The 22639-nt window shown below is 36.9% G+C and overlaps 1 protein-coding gene across 4 annotated transcripts; it reads right to left on the reverse strand.

Moving 5' to 3' along the window:
- Positions 1-302: 302 nt before the first annotated feature.
- LOC132276584 (uncharacterized) lies at positions 303-21740 on the reverse strand. 4 transcript variants are annotated; one of them, XM_059778071.1, is made up of 20 exons: positions 21572-21740; positions 21023-21101; positions 20577-20661; positions 19606-19718; positions 16408-16523; positions 16038-16301; positions 15824-15921; positions 15262-15424; positions 15059-15169; positions 12875-13897; positions 12629-12781; positions 12438-12537; positions 12244-12338; positions 10426-10614; positions 10247-10303; positions 10085-10156; positions 9815-9913; positions 1425-1556; positions 1136-1309; positions 303-1016 (listed from the first exon to the last, which is right to left on the reverse strand). In XM_059778071.1, the coding sequence occupies exons 4-20, from the start codon at positions 19625-19627 to the stop codon at positions 855-857; spliced, it is 3030 nt and encodes a 1009-aa protein (XP_059634054.1). In that variant the 5' UTR covers positions 19628-19718; positions 20577-20661; positions 21023-21101; positions 21572-21740; the 3' UTR covers positions 303-854. The 4 variants fall into 4 exon arrangements, with proteins under 4 accessions (XP_059634054.1, XP_059634053.1, XP_059634055.1 ...); XM_059778070.1 differs by having other exon boundaries at positions 20577-20669; XM_059778072.1 differs by lacking the exon at positions 20577-20661.
- Between the last annotated feature and the right edge of the window lie 899 nt (positions 21741-22639).

Consider the following 22639-nt stretch of genomic DNA (forward strand, 5'->3'; position numbering starts at 1 on the left):
AATAAGTAGATATTGAGATACTGATGTTACATACCATATAACAATATTGATTACAAAAAAGTAGAATACCATATAAACATTTTTTATTAAATAATGCTGATGTGATACTCTCTTTTTAAAAAAACAAGTAGATAGACAAGGTAATGCTGATGTGCACACCTGATGCCCTAAAGGATAATCTAGAGAAATTAATTAACAAAGACATGTTAAAGACATGCTTTAACATGGCACTTGCGTCTTTTGCAGAGATTGCACTGATAGCCTAAGTCATATAAATAAAATTGTATGACCAAAAAATAACATGGCGCTTATAAATGTTATACATTAAACCTTGGAATATTTCTCAAACTAGTTTAGTTTCGAATGTTAACTCAGACAACCAAAAAAAAAGAGGGAAATTCCAGACAGGTAAGTTCAATCTTAAGCCACAAAACTCTTCCATAGCAGACAAACTTTTAAAGGGAAACTATCATCAAATCAAAATGGCAGGGTAAAAGAATTTACAGAGGAGGGAGCCAAACTACTGGTTAAATATGGATCGTATGATCGGGACAACAAAAGGTGATGTTTTGGCCGCGTCACCCAGATTACAGGCGGCAAAATATGATACAGAAAGCATAAAACCAATGCTAGGATATAGCATCCACATCAAGAGCAACTCGATATATAAGATTGAAGGGTTTTAAGATCTCGGAGGATGGATGCTGCTACAATGCGAATTGCTCCCTCTGATGCAACAAAACCAAAGCAGTGATAGTTTGCTTTACGCAGAAACAGTGGAAGGACTCACATGCGTATGGCATTCTTGATACCTAGCATCATAAACAGTCCTGAGCGACTCCAGTCAGTCTGCTCTAACCAGGAAAAGCCTTCCCCAATTTCGAAGTAACAGTTTCGGCACCTGGCGCAGTGATTACATTTCCACTGTCAGACATGTAGAAGTGGTTGTAGTTGATTCTAGTAACTAAGTCTGCTAGATGAGGAAAGTGTCCCACGTTGAGCTTGAATGATAGGACCTGCATAGTCAAGACAATGCATTGAAATTTACACGCCCATGTTTATTCATTATGTAAATCAATATGCAAGCATGCAAGATATGACCATATGGTGGACATAAGGGTGGATAGAAGACTACTCTGAGAAGGAAGGCAATGCAATCATCGAACTGTTTTTCAATTCGATCCACTTCCATTTCACATCTAGCATTGATGGCAGATACTGCTCCACCACTACTTAGTGTCTGCTGTATGGAGTGGAAGTCTAGAGCTAATCCAAGGATACTGTTGATCCGGCTAGCAATCAATGCCCACTGGGCACAAAATATACCATCAGCAATAGTCAGCCATTCAGTTGCAGCACTTTTAGAGAAACTTAAGCATTAATAAAAGATTGCAAATGAAAAGACAAAGGGAGCAGTAATTAACCAGCTTATCTGGGACAACAAAGCACTGCCGCTGAATTGACAATAAGTAGGCCTCATGTACATCAATCACTTCATCCAAAGATCCAGCAGCTGCCATGCCTTCACAAAGTTCACGCCATGCACTGTGATATACCTGCTCACCAAATCCTAGTCAGAGATCAAAGGATATCATATTCTTTTATAGATAAGAAGTTAGAAACTAAAGAACTAGGCTGTAAAATTAAAATAGGAGAAAATAGAATAATTTTAAAATAAGTATATAGAAGGTGATGTTGACAAATTTGGAATTACAAATTAGAATTGAAGTTGGCTCAAAATATGTCATCGCTTACATCAGCAGTTGCATATGTCATTGCTTACATCAGGCTTCGCTTACATCATTGCTTACATCATCAGGGAGATTTGTTGGATATAAATAGCCCTTGTATCTCATTGTTTCAAATCATTCGAAAATCATCCAAGAGCATTCAAGTGAGGATCGATTCGGATCAAGAAGAGAGAATTTGATTGAGCAAAGAGAGTTTGGAGAAAATAGTATTTATTTTCTCATTTGTAAGCCTTTTGTAACCCTTTGGGTTTTAATATTAGTACATTAATCTTGAGCTTCCGTGGACATAGGCACATTACCAAACCTCGTAAACCTTTGTCTTCCTTTTGTGTCTGTGTTTTCTCCTATTTATTATTTTGTGAGTGCATTCTTCTTGTGTGTGTGATCACAACCACCATTAATTATTTGTTAGGCCCACACTTCCGCACAACAAATTGGTATCAAAGCACCACGGTTTGGTTCTTTTGGGTGATCATGATCGTAGAAAAGAAGATGGCAACCGCAAAATTTGATATTGAAAATTTTGATGGGCGCAACAACTTCAGCATGTGGCAATGCGAAGTTATGGATGTTCTGACTCAACAAGATTTAGACACTGCTCTGGGGAAGGAAAAACCAGAAGAAATGAAGGAAGAAGATTGGAAAAAGATCAATCGTAAAGCTTGTGGTCAAATTCGGCTTTATCTCGGAAAGGATCAGAAATATCCTTTCATACATGAAGTTTCAGCAAACAAGCTTTGGACGCAACTAAAAGAGAAGTATATGACAAGGAGCATTGAAAATCGGCTCTATTTGAAGAAGAAGCTCTTCCGGTTTGATTATAAAGAACGTATGTCTATGTCCAAGCATCTAAATAATTTTAATAAAATTCTTGCTGATTTGCAAAATTTGGATGTTAAAATTGATGAAAAAAATATGGCATTATTATTGTTGAACTCTCTGCCTGATTCGTATGAACATTTGATTACCACACTACTGTATGGAAAAGAAGAAATTAAATATGTTGATGTCTCTAATACCCTCATGAATAATGAGCTTCACAAGAAGGATAAGGAGGTTAATAAAGACTCAACAGCTGAAGCTTTAACAGTACGTGGTAGAACAGATCAGCAAAAGTCTGGTAGCCGTGGAAGATCTCAATCCAGATCAAGAGGAGCATCAACTTCGGGCAGGAAAAATCTTACCAAAGATAGATATGCCTTTTGTCATAATAAAGGGCATTGAAAGAAGGATTGTCCTAAATTGAAAAACAGGGATGACAAGAAGATTGCCGCCAACATTGTTAGCAGTGACAATGAAGCTACAGAGTTTGCTTTGACTGTATCAGTTGGATCCAATTCTCATGATGCATGGATCTTGGATTCGGGTTGTTCCTATCACATGTCCCAACTAGGAGTGATTCTCCAATTTCCAGGAGCTAGACGGTGGAACTGTTTTTATGGGCAATGATCATGCCTGTCAAACAAGGGGGATAGGAAAGATCCGTTTGAAGTTGCCCAATGGATTAGTCAGAGTTCTCGAAGATGTCCAGTATGTACCGGATTTGAAGAAAAATCTCATCTCACTTGGATCATTGGCAGCAAAAGGCTATGAGATTACGCTGAAAGGCGATGGTCTAAAGGTGACCTATGGAGCTCTAGTTGTGATGAAGGGTACGAAGAAGAGTAACTTGTATTTTCTCCTTGGAAATACAGTTACAGCAGCTGTTGCAGACAGTTCAAAGGGAGATGCATCAGATGCTACCAAATTGTGGCATGTATGCTTGGGACATGCAGGTGAGAAGGCTTTGCAGGGACTAGTGAAGCGGAGTCTATTGAAAGGTGCCAAGACCTGCAAGCTTGGAATTTGTGAACATTGTGTTCTGGGCAAGCAGACAAGAGTCAAGTTTGGCACAGCAATACACCGCACGAAGGGAATACTTGACTATGTTCACACAGATGTTTGGGGACCAACCAGAGTTACGTCTTTGGGAGGTAAGTATTGGTTTGTCTCATTTGTTGATGACTTCTCTAGACGAGTATGGGTATACACCATGAAACATAAAGATGAAGTCTTAAAAGTGTTCTTGAAATGGAAAAAGATGACGGAGACCCAGACTGGCAGAAAAATCAAAAGACTCAGATCCGATAATGGCGGTGAATACACATCGGACCCATTCTTGCAAGTATGCCAGGACGAGGGTATTGTTGACAAATTTGGAGTTGCAAAATTGGAATTAAAGTTGGCTCAAAATATGTCATCGCTTACATCATCAATTACATATGTCATCGCTTACATTAGCAGTTGCATATGTCATATACTTCTCCTCCAATTGCATCCAAAGCTTGTTTGCTGAAACTTCATGCATGAAAGGTTATTTCTGATCCTTTCCGAGATAAAGCCGAATTTGACCACAAGCCTTGCGATTGATCTTTTTCCAATCTTCTTCCTTCATTTCTTCTGGTTTCTCCTTCCCCAGAGCAGTGTCTAAATCTTGTTAAGTCAGAACATCCATAACTTCGCATTGCCACATGCTGAAGTTGTTGCGCCCATCAAATTTTTCAATATCAAATTTTGCGGTTGACATCTTCTTTTTCAACGATCACGATCACCCAGAAGAACCGAACCGTGGTGCTCTGATGCCAATTTGTTGTGCGGAAGCGTGGGCACAACAAATAAATAATGGTGGTTGTGATCACACACTCAAGAAGAATGCACTCACAAAATAATAAATAGGAAAAAACACACACAAAAAGAAGACAAAGATTTACGTGGTTCGGCAATGTGCCTACGTCCACGGGAGTTCAAGATCAATGTACTAATATCAAAACCCAAAGGGTTACAAAAGGCTCACAAATGAGAAAATAAATACTATTTTCTCTAAACTCTCTTTGCTAAATCAAACTCTCTTCTTGATCCGAATCAATCCTCACTTGAATGCTCTTGGATGATTTTCGAATGATTTGAAACAATGAGATACAAGGGCTATTTATAGCCAACAAATCTCCCTGATGATGTAAACAATGATGTAAGCAAAGCATGATGTAAGCGATGACATATGCAACTGTTGATGTAAGCGATGGCATATGCAACTGATGATGTAAGCGATAATATATTTTGAGCCAACTTCAATTCTAATTTTGCAACTCCAAATTTGTCAACAATCTCCACCTTGGCGAAAAAATTTTGTACACATTTTCAAACATGATCTTGAACTGCCTCCAATTGCGCCCAAAGGCGCTCATACTCGTAGAATGTTAATCAAGTCTAAGCAATGCTCAAACTTGACCTTCGTTACAACCTTCGTCAGCATATCTGCGGGATTATCTGCAGTCCCAATCTTCTGAAGGAGAATATCGTCTTCAACCAAAATTTCACGAACAAAATGGAAACGGACATCGATGTGTTTTGTACGTGAATGATGAACCTGGTTCTTTGCCAAATAGATAGCACTTTGACTGTCGCAGTAGACATCAACATGCTCCTGAATAATCCCCAAGTCCTCAATTAACCCATGTAGCCATACAGCTTCCTTAATGGCCTCTGTCACTGTCATGTACTCTGCCTCTATTGTAAACAAAGTAACTGTAAGCTGTACTATTGACCTCCAACTCACCGGTCCAATGCTCTTTGTCATATACTTCTCCTCCAGTTGCGTCTTTGGGAGGTAAGCATTGGTTTGTCTCATTTGTTGATGACTTCTCTAGACGAGTATGGGTGTACACCATGAAACATAAAGATGAAGTCTTAAAAGTGTTCTTGAAATGGAAGAAGATGATGGAGACCCAAACTGGCAGAAAAATCAAAAGACTCAGATCCGATAATGGCGGTGAATACACATCAGACCCATTCTTGCAAGTATGCTAGGACGAGGGTATTGTTCGACACTTTATAGTCAGAGACACGCCACAACAGAATGGGGTGGCAGAACACATGAATCGAACCTTGTTAGAAAAGGTTAGATGTATGTTGTCCAATGCTGGATTGGGCAAAGCGTTTTGGGCTGGGGCTGTGACATACGCATGCCATCTCATCAACAAGTTGCCTGCAGCTGCGAAGGAGGGCAAAACGCCCATGGAGGTATGGTCTGGGAAACCTGCTACAGATTATGATTTTCTGCGAATATTTGGTTGTACTGCCTACTTTCATGTTAAAGAGAGTAAGTTGGATCATAGAGCCAAGAAAGCTATATTCTTGGGCTATAGTGAAGGCGTAAAGGGGGGGTATAGACTTTGGTGCCCCGAGTTGAAGAAAATCATTAATAGCAGGGATGTTACATTCGATGAGTCTTCTATGCTGAAAAGTTCTTCTACAAAGAACATGACCAAAGAAGTTTCGCAGCAAGTGGAGCTTAAGGCTCCAATTGTTCCAGCTAGACCTGTCAGTAACTCAGATGATGAGGAAATAGGTACAGATGAGGAGGAGGCTCCTACCCAAGAGTCTTCATAGCAACCATATTTTATTGCAGTTGGTAAATCAAAAAGAGAAATAAAGAAACCCGCACGGTTTACTGATATGGTGGCATACGCACTACCCATAGTTGATGATGACATTCCATCTACCTATAGAGAAACTGTCAAAAGTTCAGAGAGTGTAGATTGGAAGAAAGCAATGGACGTGGAGATGCAGTCTCTTCATACGAATCAAACTTGGGAGTTGGTCCAACTTCCAAAGGAAAAAAAGGCTATAGGGCGCAAGTGGGTATACACCAAGAAGGAAGGCTCTTCAGGGCAAGACAGTGTGAGATTCAAAGCTAGATTGGTGGCGAAAGGCTACGCGCAAAGGGAAAGGATTGATTATAATGAGGTATTTTCACTTGTTGTAAAACACTCTTCCATTCGGATTTTACTAGCTTTGGTTGCACAGTTTGACCTCGAGTTAGCTCAACTCGACGTCAAAACTGCCTTCTTACACGGAGATTTGGAGGAGGAGATCTATATATCTTAGCCAGACGGATTTAAGGTTGCTGGTAAGGAAAATTGGGTTTGCAAACTGAAGAAGTTGTTGTATGGATTGAAACAAAGTCCAAGGCAGTGGTACAAACGATTTGATCAGTTCATGAAAGGGCCACAGTACACAAGAAGCCATTTTGATCACTGTGTGTATTTTCGTAAGCTTCGGGATAGATCATTTGTATATTTGCTCTTATATGTTAATGATATGTTGATTGCATCTAAGAGCAAAGTTGAAATTGATAAGTTGAAGATTCAATTGAGTACTGAGTTCGAAATGAAGGATCTTGGTGAAGCTAAGAAGATACTTGGAATGGAGATTAGCAGAGATAGAATGAAGGGCACTGTTTGTTTGTCTCAGAAGCAACATTTGAAGAAGGTGCTTCATCGATTTGGTATTGACTCGAATACTAAACCTGTAAGTACCCCTTTGGCCCCTCATTTCAAGATTAGTGCTTCATTATCTCCTCGCATAGATGAAGAGCGTGCGCAAATGGCTCATGTTCCGTATGCAAGCGCAGTTGGAAGTTTGATGTATGCAATGCTGTGTACGAGACCCGACATTTCACAAGCCGTTAGTATGGTGAGCAGGTATATGCATGACCCAGGAAAAGGTCATTGGCAGGCAGTGAAATGGATTCTACGATACATCCATGGTACTGTGGATGTTGGTTTGAAATTTGAGGGGATGATAGACTTGGTCAGCATTTGGTTGGATTTGTGGATTCGGAGCACGCTAGTGATTTGGATAAACGTCGATCAACTACAGGTTATGTGTTCACACTTGCTAGAGGACCGGTGAGTTGGAGGTCAATAATACAGCATACAGTTGCTTTGTCTACAACAGAGGCAGAGTACATGGCAGTGACAGAGGCCATTAAGGAAGCCGAATGGCTACAAGGGTTGATTGAGGACTTAGGGATTATTGAGCATGTTGATGTCTACTGCGACAGTCAAAGTGCCATCTATTTGGCAAAGAACCAGGTTCATCATTCACGTACAAAACACATCGATGTCCGTTTTCATTTTGTTCGTGAAATTTTGGATGAAGGCGATATTCTCCTTCAGAAGATTGGGACTGCAGATAATCCCGCAGATATGCTGATGAAGGTTGTAACGAAGGTCAAGTTTGAGCATTGCTTAGACTTAATTAACATCCTGCGAGTATGAGCGCCTTGGGCGCAATTGGAGGCAGTTCAAGATCATGTTTGAAAAGGTGTACAAAAATTTTTCGCCAAGGTGGACATTGTTGACAAATTTGGAGTTGCAAAATTGGAATTGAAGTTGGCTCAAAATATGTCATCGCTTACATCATCAGTTGCCTATGTCATCGCTTACATCAGCAGTTGCATATATCATCGCTTACATCATCAGTTGCATATGTCATCGCTTACATCAGGCTTTGCATATGTCATCGCTTACATCAAGCTTTGCTTACATCATCAGGGAGATTTGTTGGCTATAAATAGCCCTTATATCTCATTGTTTCAAATCATTCGAAAATCATCCAAGAGCATTCAAGTAAGGATCGATTCGGATCAAGAAGAGAGAGTTTGATTGAGCAAAGAGAGTTTGGAGAAAATAGTATTTATTTTCTCATTTGTGAGCCTTTTGTAACCTTTTGGGTTTTGATATCAGTACATTGATCTTGAGCTCCCGTGGACGTAGGCACATTGCCGAACCACATAAATCTTTGTCTTCCTTTTGTGTGTGCGTTTTCTCCTATTTATTATTTTGTAAGTGCATTCTTCTTGTGTATGTGATCACAACCACCATTATTTATTTGTTGGGCCCACGCTTCCGCACAACAGGTGAAACTTGTGTAACATGGGATAGGATGGACAAATGTATTAGAAGAACATTAAAAGAGATTGAAAGTGTGTTAAACCATTACCCAAGACTATGATGTGTAATGAACGGTGAACTTTGACCTAGAGGGGAGGTTTTGTGGATATTATTCTGCTTTTTCACTAACTTTTCAAAACTTTGCTAATCCTTTTTAAATTCCAGTTAGTTATTTGTGGAGATTGTTTTTCAGTTTCTAGTAAAATTTCAATTTCAATCAATCAATTCGCAATCAAGAAATAAACATAAAGTAAAGTAGAGAAGAGAGAGACAAGGACTTCTATGTGAAAAACCACAAAAGGGAATATCACAAGGCACAATCCACAATCGAGAAAAAGATTACAGGAAGGTCAACAGTGCACCCACCCTCAAAACCCTCGTTACCTCCAGAGACAAATGACACTAAAAAATTTCCCCTGAAAGTTTCTAGGTATTTTTATAAATGATGAGGAAAAAAATGATGACATGTCTTTCTAATAAAAATGATTCATAATATCATAAAAACTAAGAAAATTCTGGATGAGAAAAAAAAAGGTATTGTAGTGCCTAAATATAAAACACAGATAATAATCTAAGTTGTACTAATCATCACAGTATTAGATTGATGAGTCTACTATAATGGGAAGAAATGATAATGCAAATATTAAGACTTAAAATGGAAGTGCTTTTAAATCAAACTGAATTTATGTTAAGGAGGTCACCAATGAAAGCTGTATACTTATCAAGGAAGCTAATATTTAAAGAGAATAGGAAGGATCTTCATATGGTTTCCATAGATTTGGAAAAATCCTACGGATCCTTAGAGACATAATATAATGGGAGAATACTCGAGAGGGAAACATGTTTGTAGCAAGTTAATTGGAGTTTGTGGTACAAACTTGATGTGTTAGTGACATTAAACAAAACAAAAGACATTGGTATAGATGCTAAAAGAATAAGACAAGATGGAGGATGGAGGACGGAGGATGGAAACCTTGAAGCACAGGAAACAAAAGGATACGACAGAATCAGGTTTATGTGGAGATTCAATGATAAAGAACACACTGTCTATTGGGTGTACAAGATATGTTCAAATAGAAATTCATGAATGCACACGAGTTCCAAACACAAAATAAATAGATGTTGCATATATAGGCAAAGTCTCCACCTTTAGCTTTCAGAAAGTGAAAACTCCCGCATACCATGTCTGCATCTAGAAACAACACTTATTTCCATACGAACAATAGATGATAGATGCAGCCAAGAACCCCACCAGGAAATATATTTCTTAAGTTGGGAAAATCTTACTCTGTCCATCACATATTGGTGAAAAGCATCCACAAAATGGAGGAGTTTTTGTTCCACCAACCAATGACGCTTGCGGTTCACTGTAGCAGTGCCTCTACCCTGGAAGGAGCGAACTAACAGAATCAAGGGTCCCGAAGAAATCAATTTAAATTAGGATCATTTAGTCATCAAAAATCATTCTAACTATTGGTCTCAAAATTGCTGCTTTTTCTGTCACAATATAATATGTGATATGCAGAAGTATTGGGAAGAAAAAATGAGGAAAAGAACCTTCCACATCCACCTCCTTGCTTTATCAAGAACGAATTTGGCACGCTTGACCTTTAACAAGAAACTCATCACCTGCATTAGACACACAGCACCTGTTAACAAGTGGGAGATCAGAAGTATTAATGATGGCACCTAGAATACAACAGGAGTGAAAAGAGATACCTGATTATACTTTTTAATTGCTTCTGTATTAGCAATTAGCTCAAGTGGCCAAGAGACCTATCACATTGAATGGACATATGCACTTAAAAGATCTAAAATACATTGGACAAAAAAAAAATAGAACAAACCATGCTAATGTGTTCAAAAGGATTAAAAGCATGCTCAACCAAAAATTGGACCTTGTAAGTGAACTTCAGTGAATCAAGGCCGTCAATTCCAAAGCCCTGCCCACGACTTTTATGATTTGAGACAAGAATAGCTGTATTATGTTGCTCATCGCCACCAAAACCATGATTTTTGGTGATAGACACAACCAACGAATCAGGGGCACTTAGCAACATGCCGTCAGCAGAGTTTCTAATTGATTCCTGAAGTCAGATAAAAGGATGAATAATTCTCTAATCCAGAAAGCAAGTGGAAGAAAAAGTAACTTTAACAGATATGCTAGCAGGTAATTTCATGCATGTTAACTGGTGGTCGTGTGTAGCCAAGAATCATCATCTCATAAATCCAAAAATAAAATTTCTAGAACCTCAAAAACACTCTAAGGGGCAGTGCAGGTATCTAAGAAGTGACTTGGGCAAGGTTCCGTTATCTGGTGTACGTGAAAACGAACGCCAAGTTGATTTTTTATTATTTTTTTTTTTCAAAAAGAAAAACTTGTTTTCTGTCTTATTTTCATTTATGCTTTAGCAAATTATTAAATAAATGTCTTAACCAAACACAGGCCACCATAAAAACAATCAGCCTTATATTTAGCTAACCTGGTTCTCAGGGTGCCAGAATAGTCTCGATTGAAACACACAATATTTTATTCTAGTGGCCTTTTTGCATTAATATTGAATTGTGTGAGGGCCATCCAAGAAAGAGCGGTCATCTCAAACTCCCAAGGAACTTCAACAACTCTACAGTACTTTCTCCAAAGGAGTTGATATGAGTCTCTCTATTATTGACAACTCTGACTAAGTTATTGCTATGTCTGTACCCCATTGCTCTTGGTGATTATGTTGAGATCTTTTAGCATATTTAACTACTATTAATATAACCTGCGCAGAACATGGTGAACTGATATTATTGTCACTGAACAAATATAAATAAATAAATAAAATTGAGAATTTTGGAAAGAGAGAAATGCCGTTTTATGGCATCCTCGGCAAGAGTTACAATTCAAAAACATCAAATAGTGTTAAGCCCAAACCACGCTCAAGTTTAAATCAGGCGAAGCAAGATGAAAAGAGAAAAAGGTATCTTCTAATAATAATAAGACAGAACATGGCAAGAAAACAGAAGATGAGAAAGAAAAGAGAAGGAAATGCAATCATTGTAGATTATATAACATCCATAACAGAATAAAACCAATATATATATATATATATATATATATATATATATATATATATATATATATATATATATATATTTGTTAAATAATCTAATAACAAAGAATAAGTACAAAACCGACTCATGATAATAATCAGTTGTGTTTCCTTTATAGTTCCATCTAATTTCTTAATGAATAATACACTAAAACATAAAGATTATATGATATCCTTTAACAAATGTCAATTCCAGAATGAAATTTAGTAGCAAACCAGTTTATTTCTTCAGATGAAAAATGAGTTCCAACTAAATGTAAATAAGTCAATAGATTGAAGGACTAACTGTAGATCTGCCCAGCCCAAACTGAGAGATAATTGGTGTGTGTGTGTGTGTGTGCGCGCGTTTGTGTGTGTGTGTGTGTGTGTGTGTGTGTGCCGTCTGTGTGTGTCAGGGTGAAGGGAAAAAACAATTAGGGAAAATAAAGAAACGCGTATAAAAATTCTTTTAATACAATGTTCTATATAGACACAGAAGTTAGGTCCATTATACAAGGAGTATCCGTTAGCCAAACACCCTTTAAAATTAATCCTTAGCAAACTACTCAGACAAAAGGTATGGCCCAAATAGCGGGCGGCAGTTGGCGGATATAAGGCACTGAGTTGAGTAAGCAATTATACCTGTAATACTGTGTTTAGCTCAAAATCATCATCCCAGGATTCTCCCTTATCCAACTTATTGAAAATCACAGTCAAGAAGTGTTGCAGCATATCACCTGGATGCAGCAAAGTTACAATTTCAGAGAAATTTGAGATGTCAACTGACCAAAACACAGAAATACAGAAGTTTAGTAAAGCTAGACTCTAGAAGATACCTGAACCTAACAAGTAAATAGCTCGCAACACTCCCAGCTCATCCATCAATCTCCATTCATATAATAACTTTGACAGTATACGCCCACCAATATAATCCACCTGCAGTATGTACAAGTGAATTTTTTTAATATATAGACAGTATGTGGCACAAAAGATACTAAAGTTCTATCAGTGGTTTTAAGCAGCACACCTGCTTTTTAATGTAGACAATAAGGCATTCCTGCAGAATAACCACAGGAAGTGGTGTAGCTCTCGGTTCAGTATTTTGAATCCAGCTAAGAACTCTTGAAGGAAGAGTGCTATTTTTTTGGAAAGGTAAAAGCTCAGACATATAAAGGTCCTCCTATTTCAGAAGTACAAGTTTGTTTCAGCATCCTAGGAAATTCTATAAAAAATACAGCTACAGATTTCTCTGAGAACTTTAGTTAATGAATACCTGAAAGGGAGGAAGAAGAGTTGGAAATGGAAACAATACTTCTAACATTTTACTGTCATCCTGTGAACGAATATTTTCAGATTGGCCAAACTGAAAACCAGAAGTATAACTTGTTCCTTTATCATTAAAAACTGGTTCACTATTCCCACCAAAAATAGCCTTTCTTAAGCCCTCGTCATTTAAAGGAGGAAGGTAGAAACTTCTAGATAAATTCAATGTGCTCCAAGCATCCCTCTTCTCATGAAGGAACCTTTGGCAAACAGTGATAACTGGATTTTCTGGACAGAATGATCCCAACATAGGCAATTCATCCATAACACCAGCAGCTATACTCTCTTCCTTTGCATCAAGACAATCATTCGGATTCTTATGTACAGATTCTAGATCAATTTTTGATTTTTGAAACAATGTATCAACCAAGAATTTATACCAAATCTTTTCTGAACTTTTTATAGCTGGTAAACTTTCACCATTCCCTTCTTCAAGTTTCTCTTTGTCCATAAACGAGTGAAGCAAGGGGGCAATTTTGGAGTTACTGGGATCATCTTGCCATAAGTATTTAGAGATGTGATCACTATGCCCAATAATACCTGCTACTGACACACAAAAGACCTCTGACAAGGTTAACCCAGCTATGCCCTGCCCATGATGGATCTTGCTCAAACTAATACTTTCATGACAACTTCCAGAACCATCAATCTCGTGATTATTTCCTCTGCCAGATACAGCTGAAAATGTCATCGGAGCATGTTGGATCAGCTGCAAGGACTTTCCAGCAGAAACAATTGCTTTTGCTATGTCCTTAATAAAAAATGGACAAACCTGGAGGTCAGTGTCACTCCGGTCTTTTCCTTTTACAGAGATGGATTCTCTTCCTGTCATGTCCTTATCATTTGTTAGACGTACATGATCAGTGGCACAAGCGACATCTAACTTCTGATGCTGTGCTGGTCTTAACAGATAGCTCTTTTCCCAGAACTCAGCCTCATCAATTGAAATTGATTTATTAGCATGAAAGAACATCTGCAAAATAGAAAATAAAAAATAAAAATAAACAAGGTGGAATTAAAGAGGATGCACGGAATGTAAATTTGATGAAGAAGCAATAGAAAATAGTATAAATTACACTTCCAGACCAGGGAGTTACTCAAAGTAACCATTTCCGTTACTTAAGCTCAAATATACAACAAGATGGGGAGATAGATGGTGATGTAGTAAGTAGAATTGGAGAAGGGTGGACTAAATGGAGGCAAGCTAGTTGCATCTAATGCAACAAGCAAATACCAAATAAACTAAAAGGAAAATTCTATAGGAATAATAGGATGGTTATAAGGCCGGTTTTATTGTATGGAGCAGAGTGTTGGGCGTTAAAAAAGAGACAAGAACAATGCATTCATGTAGCGGAGATGAGGATGATAACATTGGATGATGGCAGTGACTAAAAGAGGTAACATTGAAGATGTTTTTGTGAGGGAAAAGGTATGTATAGCACCTATTAATGAGAAAATCCGAGAAAGTAGGTTTAGTTGGTATGGCCATATACTATGTAGACCCAAAATGTCCCAATTGAAGGAGGAAGAGTTGCCTAGAAGGTAAACGAGAAAGAGGCCCATTGAAACTTACATGGGATGAAGTAAGTAAAAAATTACTCTAAAAAATTAAATTTTAGAGGAAACATAGTGTTTCATATAAAAGGATGAAAAAAGGAGACGTGGCCCGCCCCATTCATATGGGACAAACTCAAGGATGATGATGGTATTAAAGAGGACACATTTTTTAAAAATAATAAATAATAAATAAAAAAAAACAAGTGAGAAAAAGAAAGGAGAAAAATACGCATCGTAGAGAATTATTCATATAGTAATAGCAAACTTTCAAAATGGAAATATCATTTCAGGGGATTAAATATGGTAAGTCTGTGGCATTTGGAACATTCAACAAACATGCAGCAACTACAGAGTCCTAAATGTGATGGATCCCTCTAATGCACTACTGCATAGGCAAACACAAGGACATGTACAACTGACTTGTGTCCTAGAGACACCAGGAAAACATCATGATTAAAATTATAGTGGCGGATCTGAATCTTCCAAATTACACAGGTACTTCTATGGTATATTTAAACCATTTAGATTATGTAAGTTTGGAGATTTGAGACATCATTTAAATTTAGAACACAATTACCTCCTCAAAAGGATCATCAAGTGTTCCTTCAAAAAGCCAGGAATCAAGACCCTCGATATATGGCAGGAGACTCCCAACAAATATATAAAGTACCATCTGATATGCATCCTCCTGAAAGTAAACACCGACACTAAATTAAAATCCAATGACCAACACATCAAAAGGATATGAAGTATGAAATAATGTGGCCAAAGTTTCACAACCTCGCCACCTTGCACGAGACAAACTTCATTGAGCGTCTTGTAAAGATGGTCAAGAATATTAACAGCAATATCAGCAGATGGGACAGGAGAGTCCAGCTTGAAGTATACTTGAGGAATGGCTCCATGCACTATTTGCAATAAATATTCAGCTCCTGAGCAAAGACTAGCAAAAAAAAAAAAAAAAATGTATCATCAGATATTGCCTTGAAAATAACTCAAAAGAAGATAATAGATCCCTAAAATGTGCAAATCCCTAAAATGTGCTTTGCACATAATAGTACACGAACTAGAATAAAGCCATCAAACAAGAAATTGACATGTATTTGGTAGGGATAATAGGTGTACAGGCCAGCTACTACAGAACACACTGAAGAAAATGAAATCTAATATGCAAATAAGCCCATGTATCTGACACCACAAAAGTAAAGGAAAAAAAATGGAGTAATCTAAGGTCATCAATTCAAACATGAAGAGCTAAAAACTTCTAACAGAGTGGCTAATATATTACAACTATTGACATCCAGAAAATCTACAGTTTTTTTTCGAGTTAACCTGAACAAACCTTGATAGAGAGCTTGCTAATCCCAAAAGGGTTGGAGCAGTTCCACTATCATAGTTGCTTATCTTAATTTCCTCTGTCAGAGCAATTTTTCGTAACGTCTGTAGCAAAAAACAAGTAAGTTTGCAAAGAGGGCACAGAATAATATAAAAATTTAGAAGGAAATTGCAAATAAATAAACCAAAAATTGATCCAACCTTTAGCATTGGATACATACTTTAAGCCAAGCAGAAGCAGAGCATGCAAATGCCCTCAAAGTAGGTGGAGGTGATCTCGTACATGTCTCCACCTTATTCATAAAACTTTCTACCAGTTGTAAACATGTTGCAGCATACATAAATTGATCCAGAATGACATGGAGACTTCTCTGGGAAAGGTGAGTTACATATATCCCATTTTTGGCATGAAAACTCTGTCCAACATGGTCCCAATAAAATAAGGAGCTGGAGAAACCTTGTAATGCATGTAAAACACCTTTCACCTGAAATGGGAAAAGATGATGAGAATGAAAAGGATGTAGAACTAAAATACGTTAAAGAGACAACCCAACAATTTATATGGTCACATATAGCAATAGATCAGCATACCAAGTCAACTTCATTTGTTCTCAGAGAGGAGATTGGTGTTGCAAAATGTACGTCAGAGAAGGTACTATAGATCTTATTGATTAAACTTTTGTGAACTTCCATCTTTTCCCCATTGGCTGTATAAAAGATATAAAAGCATATAAGAGCTAGAAAGATGACGCATACATATAAAAATGCATAGATACCAAACAGGTTTTATTAAACATTAAAAAAGATAAAGATAAAAGCCGAGAGACAGAATTCCAAACAGCGTCAGACCGCGCACGGCACACCCTTATTATCCCACAAAATATCAAAGAGATTAGCTAGCGAATGCCGTTAATTTTGTGTTCGTTATCTTATAATTGTTGCTGTAGCAAAGTTTCTCAAGCTTCTGTTGTTGCAATCTAGCTTTATAAAGTCGTGGTGAAATTAGTAGCCCAAAGTTGTGGAAACAACTTCAACCAAACTTTCCAGATAAAAATTTCCCTGTTATTGGCATAAAAATTATATACTTTAAATTTATTAAGGGTCAATCCTTCGGTGTAATGTTTTATAAGTAGTAGGTCAATAAGACTTGTGTTGGCAAATTTCGTGTCAAAAACTTGAGTAGTAATTTTATTTTTGCTTAGTTTTTAAAAGCTCGTGTCTGTTAGTTTCCTCTTGTCCAAGGACAGAATTGGAACTGATACTACATCAACGGCGAATAAGCTAACTTTCAATACCAAGAGTAATAAGGTAAATTTGACACTCATGAATGCACTCACCAAGTAGGGCTCTCACATTCATCATTTAGGGTTTCATATATTTCAATTTTTTGAAAAGTTCTTTAATTTTAAAATACTGTTTGAAAAAGGAAAAGGAAATTCAATGAATTGAGGGATTAGTTGAAGTCCACGTCCTTTGTGTCGATCAACTGATACTTTGCTTGATCAATCGATCCTTGTAGAAATCAAGGTTTTTTTCTTAAAATAAACACTTAAATCCTAATTCTTCAAAGATTCTACTATAATAAAAATATAAAATAAATCAAATTAAATTAAAAAAACTAGATATACAGAGCGCAAGGGAGTACATCAATTTAGATATCTATATAGTTTCTCTAAGAGTTTTTCTAGCAATTTATTGATGCGGTTTTGTTTTTCATTCATCATTCATTCTAGTTTGGTGAGTGATCATATATTCGTTAACCATCATTTGTTGTTGTGCTTATTAAAAGTTCAACACAAGCAAGTAATAATAGAGATTACTGGATGACTGGACTGTGATCAAAGTTCGTGGGAAGAAGCAGATCCTGTGAGTAGCGAATCTGTTGATGGAACAGACACTCAAGCAGAGAGTTTTGGCTATGTTCTATGTCAGGAACTAACTAAGGGTTCTAGGGTTTGGGAACGATTAACCAGGTTGCCATCTTTTTCTCATAAAGTAGGTATGATCTAACTGGAATTGATTTCGTGGTTTTTTCCCCTGGGATTTCCACATAAAAATCCATGATCATTGCAATTTCAATTCTCTATCTTATATTGCTTCAATAACTTTATGATTGCATGATTGATTGACTATTATATTCATTTTTGCCTTAAATTTAGATGTTCTATATCAGGAACTAAGGGTTCTAGGGTTTGGGAACGATTAACCAGGTCCTAACCTTTTTCTCATATAGTAGGTTTGATCTAACTGGAATAGATTTCATGGTTTTTCCCTTGGGATTTCCACATAAAAATCCATGACCATTGCGATTTCAATTTTCTACTCTTATATTGCTTCAATAACTTAATGATTGCATGATTGATTGACTATTATATTCATTATTGCCTAAACTTTAGATTTTGAATAGTTGGTAAATGGTAATTCAAGCAAAATTCAAAAATTAGCTAAAGTTAGTTAATTTAACTATCAAGACCTATTCATCCCCCTCTAGGTCTTGATTGCAGGCATAGCGCAATCTACATCAGAGCTTAGGGTAACGGTTCTACACTATTCAAAAAGTACAGACTTCAATTGGGAGAATGTGAATTCAAGTCTAAGAGCTGTTGCTTTTTGTAAAATAATACCAAAAGTTAGGTCTATATCCATTTTTTCCCTCCTAGAAACTCGCATAAATGGGGACCAATCCTAAGTATTGCTTACGAGAGCATGGAGAGGGGGTGACTTCTAGTGCAATGTATGAATCCATAAGAAACAAAAACAATTTTCAGTTTAGATCCAGCTATAATGTACTAAACTGGAACCCTTGCTTAAGTAGTTAAGTCCCGACTTCTTGAGTCAAACACACAGGTCATAAAAACTCCACCATGATTCAAACACTAAAATGAATCACTTCATTTCTATCCTATCAATTCACAAACCAATACATAGCCCTCTTCGTATATGGGCTCTCCCCGAACCTTTCAAGTTGTTATCAGCATTTTTCCCGTCTTAAAGAACGAAAATAAATAAATTTATATTCCTTAGACTGCAAATGGCACGATGGATTTAGATTTGAGATTTGAATCAGCATCAGCAACTGGCCATGGAGGCTTGTTTTGAAGGACTGTCCTCTCTTGGAAGTTGGATTGAATGTTGCTGATCTTTTTAGTCTGTTTTGAGGTTTTGTGGTTTCTATTGCGAGATGCTTTCATGTCAATTTTTCTCTAGCAAAGGGTATGCCCTGTGCTTCTTGGGTAGTTTGCTCTGCCACCATTTTGTATGTACTACATTGTTCAATTTCTAGTAATAAATTCCACACATTCAAGAAAAAAAAAAAAATCCAATTATCTTGAAAAATTTACCAAAGGTTTTTGTAGCCTAGTGGTATTTGCTCTACCTCCCAAATGGGATGATGAGGGTTCGAGTCCCCATAAGGAAAAATGGGTGTGTGAGTTTCTTGCCAATGAAAAAAATAAATAAGTAAATAAAAATTATCTAGAAAAATTTGTTCCTCAAGTTGGAAAAAATATATATATAAACATACAATTGTAACAGCCCTAAATTCAGCTAGAGACAACACTTACACTTGATTAAATGTTTTCAGAACATACAAAATTCCTTTGATATGTGAAGGATCCCAATAACGGATAAGGACTACATTAGGCTAAAAAGAGAACATTCAAAATTACAGCCTTACTAAACAGAACAAGACTACTTTAAATTGTGTGTACGGGGAACACATCACGAAAATAACTTGAAATTTCACTGGTTCAGTAGAAAAAGAGAAGGGTGAAATAAACAAAAGAGTACCACAGAAAAAAGGCTTTTCCATTTAAATTTTCCAAGGAAAAGTTGCAGCTAACTTCAACCAAGGCAGTCTGAGCAAGTTGAGCTTCCATAAGCTACAGCGCATCTGGCATTGCCTGCAATTAAACACCAACTCAATCCAAGGACAGAAAAAAACATCACAAGCTCTTTTACCCAATAACCAATTCTGGCAAGTATTTCACCAATACTTCAGCAGAATTCTTCCAAAGAATAAAAAATATGAAAAAGCCCCAATTTAACAAGATAATTATATGTATGCATGCACATGTCTATAACCATTTGCATATATGCATATTTATCTATGTATCAACAGAAACTTTTCATCACAGTTACTATCAGCTTTACAATTCCTATCAGGGTTTTGAAACTCCAGTGCAACTCTAGAGGTGTCAACAGTCCCACTCTGTTTGGTTCAACGTAAGATATTCAACCCCGCAGAATTTTTTCGCTGATATTTTATATTCGTTTACAATATAACTTTTTTTCTTTTGACTGCAGGAATTTGACAAAGACATTGAGAGAATACACACACACATGTATAGTTGAGGCAATTCACCAAACAGCTCAGGAATATACTTGAAAGCCAAAATTTGAAATGATAAAGGAGCTGAATTAGTTAAAGTTGATAAATTGGAGATGCGAAGGCTCTGTTTGTTACGACGCCGTAAAAAAAATTCGTGGAAAACTTTAACATGTAAAATAAATATCTTTTATTATGTTATGGTGTTTGGATAGAATTAAAATCATTTTCCAACAAACATAAGCAAGAAGACTAGAACCATTGGAACTGCCAGTGCAGGCAGTGTCGCTTCCTCGCACAACCAAAGTGGCCACAATTCTCATCGTCCCACCACCAAACACTCTCTAAACAAACAGTAAAATTAGCCTAAAACTCAACCAAACAATATCCAGTCATACTGGTCTTCATGTGTGTGTAGGTGTGTATCATGTACCTCACATTGCACACGGTTCTTCAGTGCGGCACTTCAAATTCAACACCACAAATGCAAAAAGGATAAAAGCAGTCCCATCTGCGCACTGGAGTTCTTGTGTGCAAAGATCAAAGAGATGCAACAAACAACAAATATTTAGGGTTTTAACCAATGTCAAAATTGGAAAAATTTAAATTTGATCTCAAAGAATGAAAATCCGAGTTGAACCAAAAACCCTATTTTTTAAGAAAAATATATAAAAAAGAAATTAAAATTAAACCATCAAATTTTGGTCAATTAAGAACATAACTTCATTACAACGAGACAGAGAGCAGAGGATGACTGAGAAAAAAATAAGTAAATAAATAAATAACTCACTGGAGATCAAACAGACGGAATCCATAGTACAGCGGTGCTTTTAGAGACCAAACCAAAGAAAAAAATAAGTAAATAAATAAATAACTCACCGGAGATCAAACAGACGGAATTCAAGGTACAGCGGTGCTTTTAGAGACCAAACCAATGTCCTATCTCGCGATTAAGGGACTGCCATTCACAAGAAAGAAAAAGAAGACGTAAAAAAAAAAAAAAAGTTCTTTTAACTATGTGATTTGCCCTAGTTTCTTTTTTAACATAATTCAATTCAAAATGAATGCCTTCACAATGACCCACTTCCTCTGAATTTTGCAAATAAATAATTGCCTAGTTCTACCAAAATGTGAAAAATGCCTTCTTCTTCCAATACACTCCTTTACAATTAGCGCCCAAAAAAATTCAAATTAGAACAACACCAGTCTGTAACACTCTGTTTGGTAGAAGAAGGCATTTTTTTCCCAGAAACGATCTAGAAGATTAATAGAGTTGGAAAAAATTTCAAAATTTCACATTTTTCCAATTGTTTGGTGGTTGATGTGGAGAGAGCTTCAAAATATTTTCCTCTATTTTCATTCTTTTTTGAAAAGGGAAAAGGAAAAGGAGAGAAGAGGAAGATGTGAAATAAGAGAAGAGGGACTTACTTGAAGTTCAAGATGAATTAGGGTTTGGGGCGTGACCGTATAAGATGCCGGCTTGAGATGCCAGTGAGAGAATCCGTCGTGAGAGGCGCTGGGTCGTGACAACTTCTCTACCATTCCGCTCTCTGTTTTTCTAATTTTCCTTTTTTAACTTTTTGAATTAATTTTTTTTAGGGTTAAATGCCAAAAAAAAACCTGAACTATTACGAGGCTTTTTACTAAAATATTAGCTAATCGCTTAAAACCTTTGTTAGCTAGTATCGTTAGTGAAGAGCAAAGTGCGTTTGTGTCAGGGAGATTACTAACGGATAATATACTTTTTGCACATGAGATAGTTCATATTTTGAAAACCAGGGTTGGAAGGAAAAATAAATTCATGGCAGTGAAGTTGGAAATGGCAAAGGCTTATGAAGGGTGGAGTGGACTTATTTACACAAAGTGTTGAATAAATTGGGCTTTCATGACAAGTGGATTACAGTGGTTATGGAAACTGTTAGTACTGTCTCTTATTCTATTTTGTTGAATGGCAGTGCAAGGGGTCTCTTTGTACCATCTAGAGGGATTAGACAAGGTGATCCTTTATCACCTTACTTATTCCTATTATGTACAGAGGGACTTACCAAGTTAATTAATAAGGCAACGGCTAATGGACACTTCTCTGGGATTCGAATGAATAGAGGGCCAACTATATCTCATTTGCTATTTGCTGATGATTCTTTGGTGTTTTGTAGAGCAAATGACAGGGAATTAAATGTATTGAAACAGTTGCTGATAAGGTATGAGCGACTAACAGGACAACAAATCAATTACTCAAAATCGTCCATTATTTTTAGTGCTAATGTCCCAGTTGATGAGAGGGAAGATTTGAGTAGAAGGTTGGGAGTTGTCATAGGGGAAAGGTTTAACAGGTATTTGGGGCTGCCAGCTGAGATTGGTCGACCCAAAAAACAAATTTTCAAATATCTTGAAGACAGAATAGTTGACAAGATAAAAGGGGTGGAAAGATTGTTTCTTTTCTTTTGCTGGGAAGGCGACTCTTATTAAGTCTGTTCTTCAAGGCCTTCCTACGTA

Source organism: Cornus florida, unplaced genomic scaffold (genome assembly GCF_030987335.1).
Source record: "Cornus florida cultivar Cherokee Brave unplaced genomic scaffold, ASM3098733v1 CherokeeBrave_3.0.0_Hap2_Chr10, whole genome shotgun sequence".
In the NCBI taxonomy this organism is placed as follows: domain Eukaryota; kingdom Viridiplantae; phylum Streptophyta; class Magnoliopsida; order Cornales; family Cornaceae; genus Cornus; species Cornus florida.